Source organism: Lagenorhynchus albirostris, chromosome 20, assembly GCF_949774975.1.
Source record: "Lagenorhynchus albirostris chromosome 20, mLagAlb1.1, whole genome shotgun sequence".
NCBI classification, from domain to species: Eukaryota; Metazoa; Chordata; class Mammalia; order Artiodactyla; family Delphinidae; genus Lagenorhynchus; species Lagenorhynchus albirostris.
Window position 1 is genome coordinate 20524205 of NC_083114.1, and position 18880 is coordinate 20543084.

The 18880-nt window shown below is 39.5% G+C and overlaps 2 protein-coding genes across 2 annotated transcripts in view; one reads left to right on the forward strand and one right to left on the reverse strand.

Annotated features, from left to right (window-relative positions):
* The window catches only part of CCT6B (chaperonin containing TCP1 subunit 6B), a 32967-nt gene extending 17316 nt beyond the window's left edge, over positions 1–15651 (reverse strand). Inside the window, exons 1-2 of the mRNA XM_060133265.1 lie at positions 15587–15651; positions 13923–13986 (exon numbers count right to left, since the gene is read on the reverse strand). Coding sequence (XP_059989248.1) covers positions 13923–13986; positions 15587–15594 — 72 coding nt within the window. The 5' untranslated portion in view covers positions 15595–15651. The remainder of the gene's footprint in view (positions 1–13922; positions 13987–15586) is intronic.
* Positions 15652–15877: 226 nt separating this feature from the next.
* On the forward strand, positions 15878–17325 carry ZNF830 (zinc finger protein 830). The gene has a single exon (XM_060133263.1). The coding sequence runs from the start codon at positions 15902–15904 to the stop codon at positions 17042–17044; it is 1143 nt and encodes a 380-aa protein (XP_059989246.1). The 5' UTR covers positions 15878–15901; the 3' UTR covers positions 17045–17325.
* Positions 17326–18880: the final 1555 nt, after the last annotated feature.

Below are 18880 nucleotides of genomic sequence, written 5' to 3' on the forward strand. Positions count from 1 at the left end.
TCATTGTAGTTTTTTTTTGGTTTTTTTGTGGGGTTTTTTTTGTGGTATGCGGGCCTCTCACTGTTGTGGCCTCTCCCGCCACGGAGCACAGGCTCCAGACGCGCAGGCCCAGTGGCCATGGCCCACGGGCCCAGCCGTTCCGCGGTATGTGGGATTCTCCTGGACAGGGGCGCGAACCCGCGTCCCCTGCATTGGCAGGCGGACTGCCAACTACTGCGCCACCAGGGAAGCCCCCTCATTGTAGTTTTGATTCACATTTCTCTAATGATTAGTGATGTTCAGCATCCTTTCATGTGTTTGTTGGCAATCTGTATATCTTCTTTAAAGAAATGTCTATTTAGGTCTTCTGCCCATTTTTGGATTGGCCAACACCTATTCTTGATAAAGATTCTCAGCAATAAAAGAGAACTTCCTCAATTTGATAGCAGATGTCTATGAAAAACCTACAACTAGTATCACACATAGTGGAAAAAGACTGAATGTTTTCTCCCTAAGATCAGGAAAAAGGAAAGGATGCCTACTCTCACCATTTCTATTCAACATTGTATTGAAGGTTTTAGCCCATGAAATAAGGGGTAAAAAGAAATAAAATATATCCATATTGGAAAGAAAGAAGTAAAACTGTCTCCATTAACAAGACAACATTATCATTTATATAGAAAATTCAATGAAATCTATAAGAAAGCTACTAAAATAAGTGAGTTTAGCAAGGTTGCAGAGTTCAAGATCAATATACAAAAATCAACTGTATTTTTATATATTAACTAACAATCAGAAATTGAAATCTTAAAAATACTATGTACAGTAGGATCAAAATACATGAAACACATAAGGATAAATCTGAAAAAAAGTTGTGAAATACTTAGTATACTCACATACTAAAAAGTATAAAATATTGCTGAGATAATTCAAGAAGGCCCAAATAAACAGAAAGATGTACCATGACTCAATATTGTTAAAATATCAATTATTCCCAAACTTATCCATAGATTCAGTGAAATTCCAGCCAAAATCCCAGCAGTTTTTTGGTAGGAATTGACAAGCTGATTCTAAAATTGATATGAAATGCAAAACATTTAAAATAATCAAAACAACTTGGAAAAGAACAAAATGGGAGGATTAACACTACAGATTTCAAGACTTATTATAAAGTTACTATAAACAAGGTAGAATGACATTAACACTGAGATAAACAGATTGATGAAATATAGAACCCAGAAACAGAACCACACAAATGTGGACAACTAACTGATTTTCAACAAAAATGCAAAGGCAACTAAGTAAAAGGATAGTCTTTTCATCAAATAGAGCTGAAACAATTTGATACCTATACACGAAAAAACAAACTTAGATCCATACTTTGCAGCATATACAAAAATTAACTTAAAATGAATCACAGACCTAAATATAAAACCTAAGACTATAGCACTTCTAAAAGAAAACATAAAAGAAAAATTTTGTGACCCCGGGTTAGGTAAAGATTTTTTTAGATACCACCCAAAAGCATAATCCATGAAAGAAAAAATTGATAAATTATACTTCATTGAAATTAAGAATTCCTCTTTGAAAGGCACTGTTATGAGAATAACAGAACAAACTACAGAGTAGCAGAAAATGTCTGCAAATCATACATCTGAAAAGGTATTTGTATCCAGAATATACAAAGAACTCTCAAACTCAACAATAAGAAAACAACCCAATTTTTAAAAGTGCATGGGCTTCCCTGGTGGCGCAGTGGTTGAGAGTCCGCCTGCCGATGCAGGGGACGTGGGTTCGTGCCTTGGTCTGGGAAGATCCCACATGCCGCGGAGCGGCTGAGCCCGTGAGCCATGACCACTGAGCCTGCGCGTCCGGAGCCTGTGCTCCGCAACGGGAGAGACCACAACAGTGAGAGGCCCGAGTACAGCAAAAAAAAAAAAAAAGTGCAAAAGATTTGAACAGAAACTTCACCAGAGATATGTAGATAGCAAATAAGCACGTGAAAAGATGCTCAATATCAATGATCATTAAGAAAATCCAAATTAAAGTCACAATTTGGTTTTTTAAATTTTAGAATGGCTAAAATTAACATGAATGACCATATCCAGTGTTAGTGAGGATGCAGAACAACTGGAATGTTCATAAATGGCTGGTAGGAATGTAAAATGGTACATGGCAAAACAGTTCAGCAGCTTCTAAAAAGTTAAACATGTACCTTCCATAGTACTGCATTCCTAAGCATCTACCCAAGAGAAATGAAAGCATAGATCCATACGAAGAATTGTACACGAATGTTCATTGCAACTTTATTTGCAATAGCCAAGAACTGTAAACAACCAAATGTGCATCAATAGGTGAATCTGATTAAATAAATTGCAGTATATTCATATAATGGAATACTATCTAGCAATAAAATGAATGAACTACTGATTAATAACATCAATTAACTTAAAAATAATTATGGTGAGTAAAAGAAGCCAAACAAAAAAAACTACATATTGTATTATTCCATTCATATAAGATTCTAGAAAATGCAAACTAACCTATAGCAACAGAAAGCTGACTGAAGGTTGCCTGAAGGTAGGGTGACACAGTGAGAGGAGGCAGGAAGGATTACCATGGGGGAATGAGGTAACTTTTTGGGGTGATAAATATGTTCATTATCTTTAATGACGGGATAGTTTCATGGCTTTAAATGTGTGTAGTAGTTCATTATATGTCAATTTTACCTTGATAAATTATTTCTTAAAAAACTAAGAGGTTAAAGTGATTTAAAAAATAGTCCCTTTTTCTTTGTATCCTAAATTCTAAGAATCAGGTTGAACTACCAACGGCTTCATGCCTGAATCATATACGTTTATCTTCTTGAAAAAAATGTTACTAGCTTTTATCAAAAGTGACTACAAGAAGGAGGGTCTTATATCAAGCCCCATATTTTTTCAATTTAGAATCTGCTCTGTTTTCTCCTTTTCAATAATGAAACCTATATAGCTAACTGTATCTCTTTATGTTCTGGCAGTTTAAATATTATACTATTACATTTGCTATATTCATATTCTTTTTTCCTAGTTTCTAATTTTCCATTTCAGCTTCTATTTTACCATTATTTCACATCTACATTTTTGCTTATCAGACAAATCTGAGGTATTGTTTATTTTAGAGTTTATTACTTTATTTTTTGAGATACAATTCACATACCATAAAATTCAGCCTTTTAAAGTATACTTCTCAGGGCTTCCCTGATGGTGCAGTGGTTGAGAGTCCGCCTGCCGATGCAGGGGACATGGGTTCGTGCCCCGGTCCGGGAAGATCCCACGTGCCACGGAGCGGCTGGGCCCGTGAGCCATGGCTGCTGAGCCTGCGCGTCTGGAGCCTGTGCTCCGCAACGGGAGAGGCCACAACAGTGAGAGGCCTGAGTACAGCCAAAAAAAAAAAAAACAAGGATAAATTATGTGGCTCAAACATGTGACACAGCTGATCAAGTAATGAAAGGTAGGCACACAATGAGTTTCTTAGGAACAGTTGTTCAAAATAATTACATGGAACAACTAAAAATTGTTAACCTAAATGTCCAACAATAGGGCACTGTTCAACAGATAATGACTCAACTATGTGTTAGTCATGAAAACCATGTAATAACATGGAAAAATATTTACGGGGTAGCTAAGAAGCAGAGAATGACAAATTACATATGAAGCACGATTATAACTATTCTGTTAAAAAATAAGCACCTTGGGGGACTTCCCTGGTGGCGCAGTGGTTAAGAATACGCCTGCCAATGCAGGGAACATGGGTTTGATCCCTGGCCCAGGAAGAGCCCACATGCCGTGGAGCAACTAAGCCTGTGTGCCACAACTACTAAGGCTGTGCTCTAGAGCCCACGAGCCACAGCTACTGAGCCTGCATGCCACAACTACTGAAGCCTGCACACCTAGAGCCTGTGCTCTGCAACAAGAGAAGCCACCTCAATGAGAAGCCCGCCCACTGCAACAAAGAGTACTCGCCGCAACTAGAGAAATCCTGCGCACAGCAACGAAGACCCAATGCAGCCAAAAATTAATTAATCAATTATTTTTAAAAAGCACCTTGGCATTGAAAAGGAAAAATGGAAGGAAACTAAGAGTAGGGTTATGCTTGGGTGGTGGGGGGGGGGTTTCCTATTTTCCAAGTGATCTTTCAAGAGAAAATATTTTTATAACTTTTAAAAATTCATTTACAGCCAATTAGGAAATGCATTTCTACTTATGAATCTTTTATAACCAATATTTGTTACACATTCATGTAAAGAAATAATTTTTAAAATAGTTAAGCATAATTATAGGGAATTTTTCAAAATTTTCATCTAACTAGATTACTCCAACTCCTAACTGAATGTGAAGATACTTTATTTAGGAAGAAAAAAACAAACTATATGTTCAATATTCTTCACTCTTCCAGTCTTCTTCACTCTTCCCCTTCTTCTCACTCTCAGCAAATGATCTTGCTTCTTTGAGAAAATAAAAACACTGTCCCATCACTACCTCTACCAATCTACCTGCACTTGAACCTGAATCTCCTATGACTAGGAATGAATTGCCCATGCTCCTCGCTAAGGTTAACCCCTCTGCTTGTGTACTGTATCCCATTTCCCCTCTCTGCTCCTGCAACTGTCCCCTCTTCCCTCACATCAACTGTTCCTGCCTACAGGAGCATCCTCATCAGGGAACAAACTTGTCATAGTAATGCCCATCTTTAAAACAAAAAATTCTCCTTCAACCCCATTCCCATATTCCCTTCTAGCTACTGCCCCACTTATCTGCTCCCCTTTAGAGCTAAACTCCTCTGAATTGTCTACATTTGCATCCTCACTTCTTCCCTAACCATTCTCTCTTGAGCCCACCTTCAATCTGACTTTCACACTCATCCCTTTATTGAATCAACTTTCATTAAAGCCACCAAAAAACTAAACGTTCTCCAAATCTAATGGTCAATTCTCAGTTCACAACTTGCTCATCAAACTGTCAACTGCATATGACATAGCAGATTATTCTCTCTTTCTTGAAACAGTTTCTTCTCTTACCTTCTGGGACACTATTCTCCTTTGGCTTTCCTCCTACCTCACTGACCACCCCTTTTCAGTCTTCTTTGCTCAGTCCTCCCTATCTTCCCAATTTCTAAACACTGGAGTTTTCAGGGCTCAGTCTTTAAACTTCCTCTTCTATCTATATCACTTCCCAGATGATCTTATTAACTCTCATAGGGACTTCCCTGGAAATCCAGTGGTTAAGACTCTGTGCTCCTAGTGCAGGGGGCACGGGTTCAATCCCTGGTCAGGGAACTAAGATCCCACATGCAGCACGGCGCAGCCAAAAAAAATTAAAAAATAAATTAAAAACTCTCATAGCTTTAAGTCATCCACACACTGATGACTCCCAAATAAATATTTCCAGTCCAGACCTCGATCCTGAACTCCTGACACCTCTCCAAATTCTTACACAACATGTCCACATGGACATCTAATCGGCATCGAAAACATAACATTCCCCAAGCTAAACTCTTGATTTATTTCCCCAAACCTGCTCTTCCCAGTCTTCTCCATCCCAAGAAATGGCATCTCTGCTTTTCCAGCTGCTCATGCAAAAACCCAAGAGACATCCTTGAATCATCTGTTTCTGTCACATTCTATGTGGAACATCAACAAATCCTACTGCTCCTTCTTTCTAAGTATACCCTGATCCAAATCTTTTTTCTTTTCTCACCTATATTACAACAGATTCCTAACCAGTCTCCTGCTTCTGTCCTTGCACCTCCCACCCTGCTCCGCAGTGTACTCCCCACACAACAACCACGGAGATCCTTCTGAAATATAAACCAAGTACTTGTTGCCCTCAGCAATGGTAAGGTAATTTGGACCAACCCTACTACCAAAAGCAACTAAAAATGCTGGATTAAAAACGAAACAGGGCTTCCCTGGTGGCGCAGTGGTTGAGAGTCCACCCGCCGATGCAGGGGACACGGGTTCGTGCCCCGGTCCGGGAAGATCCCACGTGCCGCGGAGCGGCTGGGCCCGTAAGCTATGGCCTGTAAGCCTGCGCATCCGGAGCCTGTGCTCCACAACGGGAGAGGCCACAACAGTGAGAGGCCCTTGTATCGCAAAAAAAGAAAAAAAAAAAAAAAAACCCTTAAAAACTCTGCAGAGCCATAAAACAGTAAAGAGCTACAAAAGTTTTCTTTCCAAAACTGAAAACAAAACAGGAACTCCAAGAGGTAAGTAGATAACTGTAACCACTCACCCTAAAGTCATCTGACAATTCAGACAAATCTGAATTTTGACCTCATAATGAGAGGGGGACAGAATTTAAAAAGCTCAAGCCTCATCCAAAGTAGAGAGTAAAACAGTAAGACCCTCTTCACATTAAACTAGAACCTCAAAGGCTACATACTCAGGGTACAAACCAGCAGCCCTCACATGGACTTGCAGTTAGAATTCACAACTGGTTATTCAAAAAAAACCTCAAGCTGTGGATTTAGTTTAAAGTTGTCCCTGGGCAGGGCTTCCCTGGTGGCACAGTGGTTAAGAATCTGCCTGCCAATGCAGGACACACGGGTTTGAGCCCTGGCCCGGGAAGATCCCACATGCCGCAGAGCAACTAAGCCCGTGCGCCCCAACTACCGAGCCTGTGCTCTAGAGCCCATGAGCCACAACTACTGATCCCGTGTGCCACAACAACTGAAGTCCGTGTGCCTAGAGCCCGTGCTCCACAACAAGAGAAGCCACCACGAGAAGCCCATGCACCGCAATGAAGAGTAGCCCCCGCTCACCCCAACTAGAGAAAGCCTGCACACAGCAACAAAGATCCAACACAGCCAAAAATAAATTAATTAATTTTAAAAATAAATAAAATAAACACCAGAAGTAGACAAGACAAAACTTTAAATATTGTAATTATCAAACTGAACTATATGTTTAAGGAAATGAAAGGTAAGTTTGAAAAGAGTTCCCTCCTGCAGAGGGAACAGGAAACCATAAAAAGTGACAAGGCAGATTTAAGAACTTCTAAAAATAAGTAAAGACACCTATACATACACACACACATATATTAAAAATAAAGTATTTACAGATGAAATATAACATCTGAATTGGCTTCAAAATAATCCAGATTTGGGCAGGGGGAAGGAAAGAGGAGTATATACGGGGGATATAAGACTGGCCATATACTGAAAATTGATAAAGATGAGTGGCAGATATGTGGGAGTTCATTCACTATTCTATTCTACTCTTATATATGGTTAGAGTTTTCCATAATAGAATGTTTAAAATGAGTTAAGTCCAAAGTCAACAAGGTGCTACTCACTCTCAGGACATACATACTCAGACAATGTTATAATTGTCTTACCTCTCTGATCTCACCTTCTACTATTTTTTCCTCTTCCTCTGCTCCAGGCACACTGGAACACCCCAGCACACTTCTGCCTCGGGGCTTCTTCCACCCTTATTCCCTCTGCTTAGAACACTCTTCTTCCAGATATGCACATGGCTAGCACTAGAGACCCATTTAGCTCTCTAGTTTACTTTCTCATCACAATGATCTTCCCTTACTACCCTAAAATCATGCACATGCTCACATATACAGCTGCTCTAGCCTCTTCACAGCACTTATTAGCATTATTTGTCCACCATCTCTTTCAACTAGAAATGTAAGATTCTTAAAAAAAGAAATTCTGTTTTGTTTACTCTTCATTCCTAACACCTAAAACAGTGAATGGCTCCTGGTAAGTATCCAATTAATATATGCTGAATAACTAGACTGATGATGAATAGAAGTAACTAATGAAATCAGTGAAAGAATATCTGAAGATAACCAAGTATTCTAGAATCTATGTACTGTTAAAGTTTACATCATTTACTTTGTATCTGTTTCTGATTTATGCTTCATCTCCATGATTTCTACCATGAGGAGATCAATAGGATAACCCCGTCTTCTAATAGCCAAAACAGAATCCACCACAGCCTGGAAGAGAAATGAATGAGAACAGTAAATTATTTGGTCTACTAAAAGAAACCACTGGCCCTAGTAATCTATCACCAGACTAAGCAGATAAAGTGTTTCAGGCTCCAAAACACAAGGCAAGGTCAGAAAGTGTCACTCTGTCATGGATACAAATGATAACCAGTGCCAATGGATAGTTTAGAGCCTACAGGGACTTCAGAGGTTATCAGGTCCAATCCCCTTATTTTACAGAGAAGGAAACTAAGGTGAGACTTTAAGAAGTTATGGTCTTAAAACAAGATCTAACAGGTAGTAGCAGAGTCAGGACTAGAAATCAAGTCTCTTTAACTGCCAAGCCTACTATACAAACACTACTCAAACTTTTCCACCAAAGGACACCTTAATGGAAAAGAAGGAAATGAAATCTAAGGAAAGAGTTCAAATTTGCTGGCTCTAACAACATGAAATTTTTAAGTCTTATGTTTTACCATGAAACTTTTCTACATCATGCCATAATATATACGTTTGTTTTTTGTTGTTTTTTAATTTTCATTGGGGTACAGTTGATTTACAGTGTTCTGTTAGTTATACATGTTTGTTTCTATGTGAAAATAATGCTTTTCCTCCATAGTAAAGTAAAATTGACACTCCAGAAAGACATGTCTCATTTATTCTGCCAAATATCCCCAGGGATATGCAATTTGAGAAGCACAGCACCACACAGCCTATTGCTTAGCTCAGAAAGTAATAGGAAAATAACTGACTACAGAAATTAAGTGTTACAGTATAATCATCCTCAAATAAAATAGAAGCAAAAAAATCTATATCTTAGAAAAGTTTACTGAGGTAACATGATTTTTGGTTTTGATGACTAACGGGGAATAATGACAAACCATTGGAAAATGAGAGCATTAGTGTTTCTATAACTCCAAAAGGGAATGGAGGCCCTAATCAGATAGCTTGAAGATTCTGGGCCACGTGATATATGTACTTTAACAGCAGAAAACACAGCAGAGTCTTTATTTAGACTGCTCAGCAAGAAAATGTCTTAATTTCTTAATCTTAATCTGATTTCCCAAGTAGGTTTTCCTATCAGTAAGAATTGACCAGAAACAACTCAGGTGTTTCAGTATTTATATTTCTCAAGGTAAATTATTAAGACAGAATTCTGATTTCTATGTCAATGTCTTGTGAATTTGGTTGTTATGAACTCATCATTCCTGATAAACTAATATACTCAAGTTTCAAAAAATGCAAAGCTGAGGAACAATGATGGTATCATCAAACTACAGCTACCTGATAAAAGCCTTCCCAAAATACCCAACTTTGTCCTGATATTATATATATATATATTCTACCTTTAGAAGTAAACAAGTATACACTTCCCAGATGTGAATATTATCTATCAGATCAGTCATGCTCATTAAAGTGGTAACCTTGGGCTTCCCTGGTGGCGCAGTGGTTGAGAGCCCGCCTGCCGACGCAGGGGATATGGGTTTGTGCCCCGGTCTGGGAGGATCCCACACGCCGCCGAGCGGCTGGGCCCGTGAGCCATGGCCGCTGAGCCTGCGCGTCCGGAGCCTGTGCTCCGCAATGCGAGAGGCCACAACAGTGAGAGGCCTGCGTACCGCAAAAAAAAAAAAAAGGTAACCTTAACTACAAGACACACTGCCAAAACAACGTCCCCAACCTCACATAATAATAAATAAATATAAATATATTTATTATTATTATTTTATATTAAATATAAATAATAAATAAATAATAAATATGGACCTCTAGGTTTAGGAGACCAGTGTGCATCACTCCAACAGCTTCCACAGGGGGTGATCCATAGGCAGCCAAGTCCCTCCCAACTTTCAAGTTAACTTAAAAGAAGGCTTAATATGACACTTTTGAAAAATTACACATACTGTTCTGACCAATCAAATCTACTCTGTAAATAAGCCTATAAATATCTGTCTTCTATATTTTGTTGTATGTTCAAAAGAACCACATGCCATAGCTAGCTGATTATCTTATAGGAAAAAGAAAAATACCACCATGTGTTAGGCTGTACTCATTCTGCAAAAGTTTAACCACATACCTCTGTTAACACATAAGCCAGCTGAGGATGAACTTTAGTTTGTAGAGATGTTCTAGCCACATCTAAGAGGATTTCTCTTTTCATCTCTTTTTTAATTTTAACTTGTTCCAAAACTTCAAGTGCCTTTATTTTTGCAACTTCAAATCCTTCAGCTATTATTCTAGGGTGCAGGCCCTAATACATCAACATAAAACTGTAAATTATAAAGTAAGTTATCCAAAGTAAAAGTAACTATCCTTTCCTACTAATAGGTATGTCCAAAAAAATTAATTACCTATATCAATGCCACTAAATATAAGTGTATGTATGTAATTTGTAATCTTTCAGTGCTTCATATTTCAAACAATCTCAAACTTACAGAAAAACTGTTTACAATTTACAACAGTAGAAAAAAACTACAAAAGTTCTTTTTATGTCTGAAAACTGTAACACACTGTTGTGTAGTGCTCTTCTGAATGGGCACAGAAGAGAAGACTCCCTGTAATGTAGAGGAAAAGAACCAGCATTGTTTGGAGAAAAACGACAGATAGGCAGCACCTTCACCAAATGTTCAAAGTTAACATCATAGAACGGGACAAACACACACCATGTGCCTCCAGATATGCTGCATTAAGACCAATACAGCATTTCCATGGCACTCCTGCCAAAAGTTCATAACCTGAGTCTGATAATGAGGAAACAGACACATCCAAACTGAGGGACTTTCTTAAAAAAAAAAACAGCCTATTCTCTAAAAGTAGCAATGTCAGCAATGTCATGAAACACAAAAGATGGCTCGAGAACTATTCCAGCTTAAAGAAGACTAAAGGGGTATGACAACTGAATGGGACAAGTGACGAAATTTGAATAAAACCTGCAAATTAGATAAAAGTACTTATCAATGTGCTAATACTAATTTCCTGTTTCGATCACTATACTGTGGTTATATATGAGAATTCCCTGGTTTAAGAAACATACACTGAAATATTTAGATCATCACGTCTGCAACTTATTCTTATACCATTAGAAAAAAATATGTATATTACTATATATACACACATTCCATATATATATATATATATTCATGAAAGAGAGAGAAATGTTATTCTTTGGAATATTCTTGCAACTTTTCTGTAGGTCTGACATTATAACAGAATTTTTTTTGAAAAAACGCTATTGTTTATTCTGAAAAATAATACATAAACTTATTGAAAGCTGGAACTAGTTCTAATTTATTCCCTTCCTCCATTCCTTTATGTCAGTCCTATAATAACTTTCAAAAGTTGACATTTATTGAGCATTTGTACCAGGCACTATTCTAAAGGATTTACATGTATTATTTTAGTCCTCTCAACACTATGAAGTGGGTGTTTTTATCATTCCTGTTTCACAGATGAGGAAATTTAGGCTTAAAGGCTTAGATCACCAGGCTAATAAGAGCCAGAGCCAGGATTTAAACCCAAAAGGCCTGACGCCAGAGCCTGTGTTATTAACCATCTTCAAAACATTTCCTCAGCCTAGGACCTCACAACTTCTCACCTAGACTACTAGGAAAACCTTCAGTCTTGACTCCCTTAAAACTGTCCCCCAAATATTTAAAATGCCAATCTGACCATATCACTCATTCATATGTCAGTATGAACATTCTTCTTGGTTAGTATATTACATGCCTATTCACTACTGTCCGCATCACTTTAAACTCCACCAACACCAGACTGCTTGTAGCTCTGCACACACACCAGTTTGCTTCTTTTCTCTATGCCTTTGCTCATGTTTTTCCTTCTGCCTGGAATGCTATTCTCCACACCCCTCACTCTTTCATCAGGTTCACTCCTCACCCCTCACTCTTTCATCAGGTTCACTCCTTCTAATCCTAAAGATTCAGCCCAGGCCTATTTCCTCCAGAAAGTGCTTCCTGACTACCTCAGGCTAGTTTAGGATACCCCTCCATCCTCAGTGTTTCTATCCCATCCTGTGCCTAGCTCTGTCACTGCACTGTCACACAGTTTCATAACTATGTCAGTGTCTGTCGGCATCTCCCCTCCCCTAATTTCTTCCTTCCTAGCCCAACCCTAATTTTGTTTAGGTATCTCTCTTCCTCAGTGCTTCAGAGGAAGCTGACCCTATCCCTAGCTCAAGGGGCGGATCCTAATTAGATTAAGTCAATTTCCCAAAAAACTGTCACTAGTTTGGGATGGAATAAAACCAATGTCGGCCCAATCATATAAAGGAAGGACTTTTATTCTATGGCTGGGTGAATGGTTTTCTCTTGCCCTCTCCTGCTGAGTGTTAGTAAGGAGAAGAGGCAGCCCTGATTTCTTCTGACAGTCTTTCATCCAGGATGGGAATAAGCCTATGATGAAACAGCATTACAAGTGGAAGAGCTAAGAGACAGAAAGGATCTGGGTACTTGATGACTGAATGAATTTTTTAATCAAGTAAACCTAGAAGCCTGTTTTATTGCTATATTTCCTGTTACGGGAGATAATTTTTTTGTTGTTTAAGTGACTTTTAGTCAAGTTTCCACTGCTTACAGCTAAAAGCATCTTGAGATAAGTTGCAGGTACTGAATTAATAGACAGATCCCAATACTAAATGAAACACAAAGTGATCCTTTTAGCACTTCGAAAGGACAGGTTATGCTTTGCTAAAATGGTCCTTGAAAGAGCAAAAATCCAACTGCTTAATTAGAAAAGACAGATAAGTAACGCAAAGAAAACACTACAAATTGAACAAAAGCATGGAGGTAGAAATGTATGTAATGATTTCAGAGGCCAGTGAATGACGGAGTCTGGCTAGAGGAGACTGTTTATAAAGGGAAATAAAACTAGAAAAGTAGGTAAATTCACAATGTGGAAAACCTTCATTAATTTTTCTCTAGTTATTTTTTAAAAGGTGCATAATTTGGTTTCAACTTTCTCAGTGATGTTTTCTTTCTTAGGCCATTAGTCATGGGTACATGGCTAATTTTTTAACTTTTATATATATTTCAAATATTTCATTTTTTAAAAAGGTATATAATTTCAATAAAAGGCATTATTTTAACTAAAAATTTCATTATTATTTCCATTTATAATTGTCCAAAAACATCTTGATGAAAATTAACTTTTTCCCTCTAAAATTAAACCATTTTACTAGCAAAAAAACAAATAACTTTTTATTCAAAATAAAGTACCACATGAATGTGCGTTCTATGAAATTCTAATACCTCAGAAATGTAAAGATCAGCTTGTTTTAGTAACTCTCCGATAATTAGGACATTTGAAGTAGTACCATCTCCTGTAATGTCATCCTGGGCTGTTGCTACTTTTGCTATCAAGGAAGCTGTTGGGTGTTGAATTTGTTGAAAAAAGCAAGCAAGAGATTAAAAAAGAGAGAGAATGAGATAAAGAAATAGTCCACCAAAAACAAGATAACCTAAGGGTCAACAGTAAAATTAAGAAATGAAATAAGCTTCATTCTATAAGTTCACAAGTTTTATATTATCATACATAATAAATGTCAAAACGAAAAGTTAAAACCTGAGAACTAATGAGGTTTGAACATTTTATAAAAGAGTCTCTGCTTCGAATGCAATGACATTTCCAAAATAAGATTAAATCCTTCAATCTTGAAGATGAATGTATGTACTAAACTTGCAAAGGATTTTTTTCCCATGATTACAAAGAACGTAAGTGCATTGACTTTAAAAAATGTAACTAATTTGGAAGTATCCCTAAGTTATTATTTGCACTACACAAAGATCTGAAAACAGCCAATAGACTTTTTTTTTTCCTAAGGTTTAAACAAACAAGCATATCTCATGACTGCAGTATTTAGCTGACGGCCTTGGTTTAAGGATATACAAATTGTACTATGTTCTCAGCTAAGGCTAATTAAGGTTTATTAAGTCAGCAACATCAGCTCACCATCTCATGGAGCAGTACATTGCCATCTTTGGTGAGTTTCATGTCTCCTGCACCAGAAACAAGCCTGTTCAGAAAACAGTGGTTATAAACTTCATACAGCAAGAGCCAAACAAGACACTCCCAGTGTTAGCCACTCCACTATCCTTAATATAAGTAACTGGGTGTGGAAAATTTCCATTATACCATGGGGGATACCACAGTAACTACCACAGAATCACTTCTCCCCAGATGGACTGCTATGGTGATTTCATTCCAAACAGCACATTTACAAGTTTAAGGACAAGAGCAGTCCATGAGTTATGAACAGTGGCTTGGTACCTGGAAGAGTACTTGGAAGTCTACAAACCACAAATTTGTGAACTTTCTGCAGGTTTCTTTTTTTGTGAAATGTTACCATTCATTCACTCAACTAATGTTTTCCCTCACCCCTCATGTTTATTAGATCAAGTTCTGTCAATTCTACAACCTAAATGTCTCTTAAATCTACCCACTCCTCTCCATCTCCACTGTCATCATCATCTCTAGTCTGGACTACTTAGCATCTTGATATGTCTGAATTTGAATTTACCCTCCACACTGCATTTATCTTTCTAAAAGGCAATGTGATTCAGTCAGTTCCCTCACCAAAAATCCTTCCATGATTTTCATGTTCTCCATCACCTTCATGATAATATCCAAACTATATAGCAATGACATAAGTTACCTTTCCCAATCTGGGTAATGTCTATTTCTTCTACCTCTTCTATCAAATGAGATCTTGTGGGCAAACCTTGGGGTTCCCTTACTACATCATGTTTGCTTTCGTTTCTGTTGGATTTACACCATTGAGCTTCTCTTGTTCCTGAAGTTACCCTATCTAGAAGTCCTTTACTCCAACTGGAGAACTGATTCGTTTTTCAAGACTGATGAAAAATCCTCTGTTATTGAGACGCTTTCCCTTCTCCCTTCTGCCATCAGTTATTAGTCCCTTTCCTCAGTATAATGGTATATATATAATTAGCACATTCATCTCTACCAGAACTCCTTAAGAATAGAAACTGTATCTTAGTCATCTCTGTGTTCCCAGCATCCCAGTCAGTACATACTCAGTGCCCTCTTTTACTGTTAATATTAATTACTTTGCTCATTCCTCTGAGACTGTATCTCTCTCCTCTTACACCTCTTTGCCCTCACTAGTCTCCTTCCCTCTCTTCTAAAGAAAATAATAGTCCTTAGTAAATATATGCTGAAAGAGCGTTCAACTTGCCTAGGGACGCATAGCTAAAGCGGTCCTTGAATTTGAACCCAAGCCTGCCAGGTTCCAAAGCCCGTGCCGTCTCCACAACACACTGCCCAGCAAAACCCAAACTCTTCAACAGCAGGGGAGCTAGATGGTTTATGTTTCATATATGACACTAAATGAACTGACTTTCTACTTGCATATGAACCTTACCGAGAAGTTGGAGGGCAGGGAGGAGTCACAGTGAGCCCTTTTTTCGGGTAGCATTTCTCCTCCTCTCCCACCAGACTAGAAATGAGCTCAGGGCAGGAATGAGAACGAGGGAAAGCAGGCCCACAAGTGCGTCCACATCGCTCCCAACTCTTTGTGGAACGTCTGCCTCACAGCGCGCCCGGACACCCAACAAACCCCGACGCCCTAACCGCCGCTCCAACCGCCGTCTCACATTTTCATGGTTCCCTTAGGACCCAAGTTGGTCCGCAGCACATCCTGCAGCCCTCGGGCGGCGCATATATTGACTGCCAAGGCCGCCTGGGCCTGCGCCACCTCAGCCTTGGAGTTTATGGCTTTTACCTCAGCCCTGGCCAGACGGTAGGAAGAGTCCCCGCCCCGTAAGCCGGCCTCAGCTGCTATTCTGAGGGAAATCCTGGCGCTACGTCTCACGCTCCTGAGCCTCAGCCAATCCGCGCCCGGACAGGAAGTAACGTCATCAGGCGTCGGCGGGACGGAAGCCAGAATCGCCTCGGGTCGGGTCGCAAAGATGGCGTCTTCTGCCTCCGCTCGGCCTGAGGCGGGGAAACGAGTGGTTAATCAGGACGAACTGCGGCGGTTGATGAAGGAGAAGCAGCGTCTGAGCACCAACCGTAAACGGATAGAATCTCCATTCGCGAAGTACAACCGCTTGGGGCAGCTGAGTTGTGCCCTGTGTAACACCCCGGTTAAGAGCGAGCTCCTGTGGCAGACTCACGTCCTGGGAAAGCAGCACCGAGAGAAAGTGGCCGAGCTGAAAGGCGCGAAGGAAGCCGCCCAGGGACCGTCCGCCAGCGCAGTGCCTCAGTCCGCCAGCACAGTGCCTCAGTCCGCCAAGAGGAAGGCGCCGGACGCAGAGAGCCAAGATGCCAAAAGAGCGAAGGCCTCCCTGGTGTCTCAAGTACAGCCCTCCACTTCCGCTTTGCCCACCAACTTTGACAAAGCCGGAAAGGAGTCCACTAGGGCGACCCTCAGTAAGGCTTCGGGACTCGGTTTACTCCCTGATTATGAAGATGAGGAAGAGGAGGAGGAGAAAGAGGAGGGAGGAGGAGGAGAAGGGAAAAGAGGGGATGTCTGTAAGCATCCGGCCAACGCACAGGGCAAGGAACACTCACTTTCCTCCGCGCGGGAGGCAACCGGTAGTAGGCTGCCAAGCGATTTCTCGGACACAAATCCTCCCAAGGCCCCTTTAATTCCTCATTCAGGGTCAATTGAGAAAGCAGAAATACATGAAAAAGTGGTGGAAAGGAGAGAAAACACCGCGGAAGCATTACCGGAAGGGTTTTTTGACGACCCTGAGATAGATGCGAGGGTACGAAAGGTTGATGCCCCAAAGGATCAGATGGACAAAGAATGGGACGAATTTCAAAAAGCCATGAGACAGGTCAACACTATTTCCGAAGCCATAGTTGCCGAAGAGGATGAGGAGGGACGCTTGGACCGGCAGATTGGGGAGATCGATGAGCAGATAGAGTGTTACCGTCGGGTGGAAAAGCTGCGGAATCGCCAGGATGAGATAAAAAATAAGCTTAAAGAGGTTCTGACCATAAAAGAACTGCAGAAAAAGGAAGAGGAGAATGTTGACAGCGATGATGAGGTAGAACTACAGGATTTGTTGTCTCAGGATTGGAGGGTGAAAGGAACTTTGTTATAGGGTTTCAAAGACCCAAGAGTTCTACATCCTCTACGACTGTATAAAAAGTTCCACCTCTCAATACGATATCGTTTACTCCATGCCTAGAGATTTGGTAACTTGACTGGGTTGTCGAGATACAATGAGCCTGTGAAGATACCGCTTTGGAAAATTGGTGTAAAATATTTTTGAGGTAAAGGTGTTTTTGAAGTTTTCGAAGTATTACACTCAAATGCCCACTTTTTCACACACTTATAGATCCAAAGTTTGGGTTGTAAAAGCTGTAAGCTGTAAATATTGTACATATTAAATATATATTTACTTAAAAATTATGTTTTGAAAGTTATAAGTTAATAGAAGTCAGACCAACAGACAAGCTTTTAGATGAAAACCAAGTGTGGCATTTAGAATGTATATGGCTTTTTCTTTTCTGACTCCTAAATCAAACTCAAGAGGGTTGTCGCCGGGAGGGGGGTTGTTTTGTTGTTGTTTTTAAGAACACTACTCATATAAGTCATTCAGGGCTAATCAGATCTCTGTTTCAAAACCGTGTTCCAGGAGAGTATGGTGAAAAATATATGCCAAGTATGACCAACCTCCTTAATCCAAAGTTTCTCTTGATTAAACCAGTGATTCTCGGAGGTGGGTGCACAGGAAGATCTCATACAAAGATTTTTCAAAAGTGTATGTGGATCATCTAGGAAGCTTTTTAAAAAATTCATGTGCTTGTGCCCTACCATTGGAGAGATTCAGTAAATCTGGAGTGAGGCTCAGACACCTGTATTAGTTTTGATGGCTTCCCAGGTTATTCTGTGGGAATGCCCTGGTGGTTCAGTGGTTGGGACTCCGCGCTTCCACTGCAGGTGGCGCGGGTTCTACACCTGGTCGAACTAAGATTCCCGCAAGCCGCGAGGCACGGCCAAAAAAAGAAAGCTTCCCAGGTTATTCTAGTAAGGCCAAAATTGGAGCACCACTGCCCTAAATCCAGAACCTATTTATAATTTTCCAGGCTTTGTTTTTTCTTTAAATGACACGTTCCGTAAGTTTACTGTCTACTGTGTAAAAGAAATGCTACCTTTTATTTATATCCCATCTAATCTTAAATTTTATTGTTACATATTATAAATTAGGGGTCAGAGTTAACAGGGTCTATCAGTTGTAGGAAGGAGGTATAAGTTGTTTCTCTAGCGGTAACAATTAGCCTGTGCTGATCATCAATAGTTTAAATCAGTCCTTCTCCCTTTGGAGATAGAGGTATTCAAATAGGAAAAAGGAATTAGCAGTGTTCCAGGGATAGAAATGCATACAGCACATTCAAATAAAAGTGAGTAGTAATAATAATACCTAAGACTTTCTTATAAGCCAGGCAGAGTTCTAAGTGTTTTACATAAACTCAATCTAGTTTCCCTAAAGCCCAGGTTTTAAGCCCGGGGATAAGGTATAAAAAAGCCTTGAGTGTTAAAAGAATTCTTCCTGTAGGCAATGTGGGCAAAATGGAAGTTTTTGAGCAGAGAGTCATATCTGCAAGAAATATTATGGAAGATTATTTCAGTTGCAGTATATAGAACGGAATGAACATGGGTAGGGGGTAGGAAGCTGGGAGAATACTTGGAAACTAGATTTTAAAAGCAAGGCAACTAAGACTGTAATTAGGTATGTATTGAAAGAAAAGTAATAGTATTGAAAGAATTTCACAGGAAGGGCTAACATTGACTAGAAGTGAAGAAAAACAGGAGATATATAGATGGAATTCAGGGGTGTTGGGTTTTTCTAGTGTGGGTGCCTAAAAGAAGTTATCTAACACTTATGGAGCATATTAATTGTCCTGCGGCCTTTGGCAGAAAGGCTTTGCTTTCC

Excerpts from the sequence above, each read along its gene's own strand:
- ZNF830 (XM_060133263.1), top strand. The coding sequence starts at position 15,902 with ATGGCGTCTTCTGCCTCCGCTCGGCCTGAGGCGGGGAAACGAGTGGTT.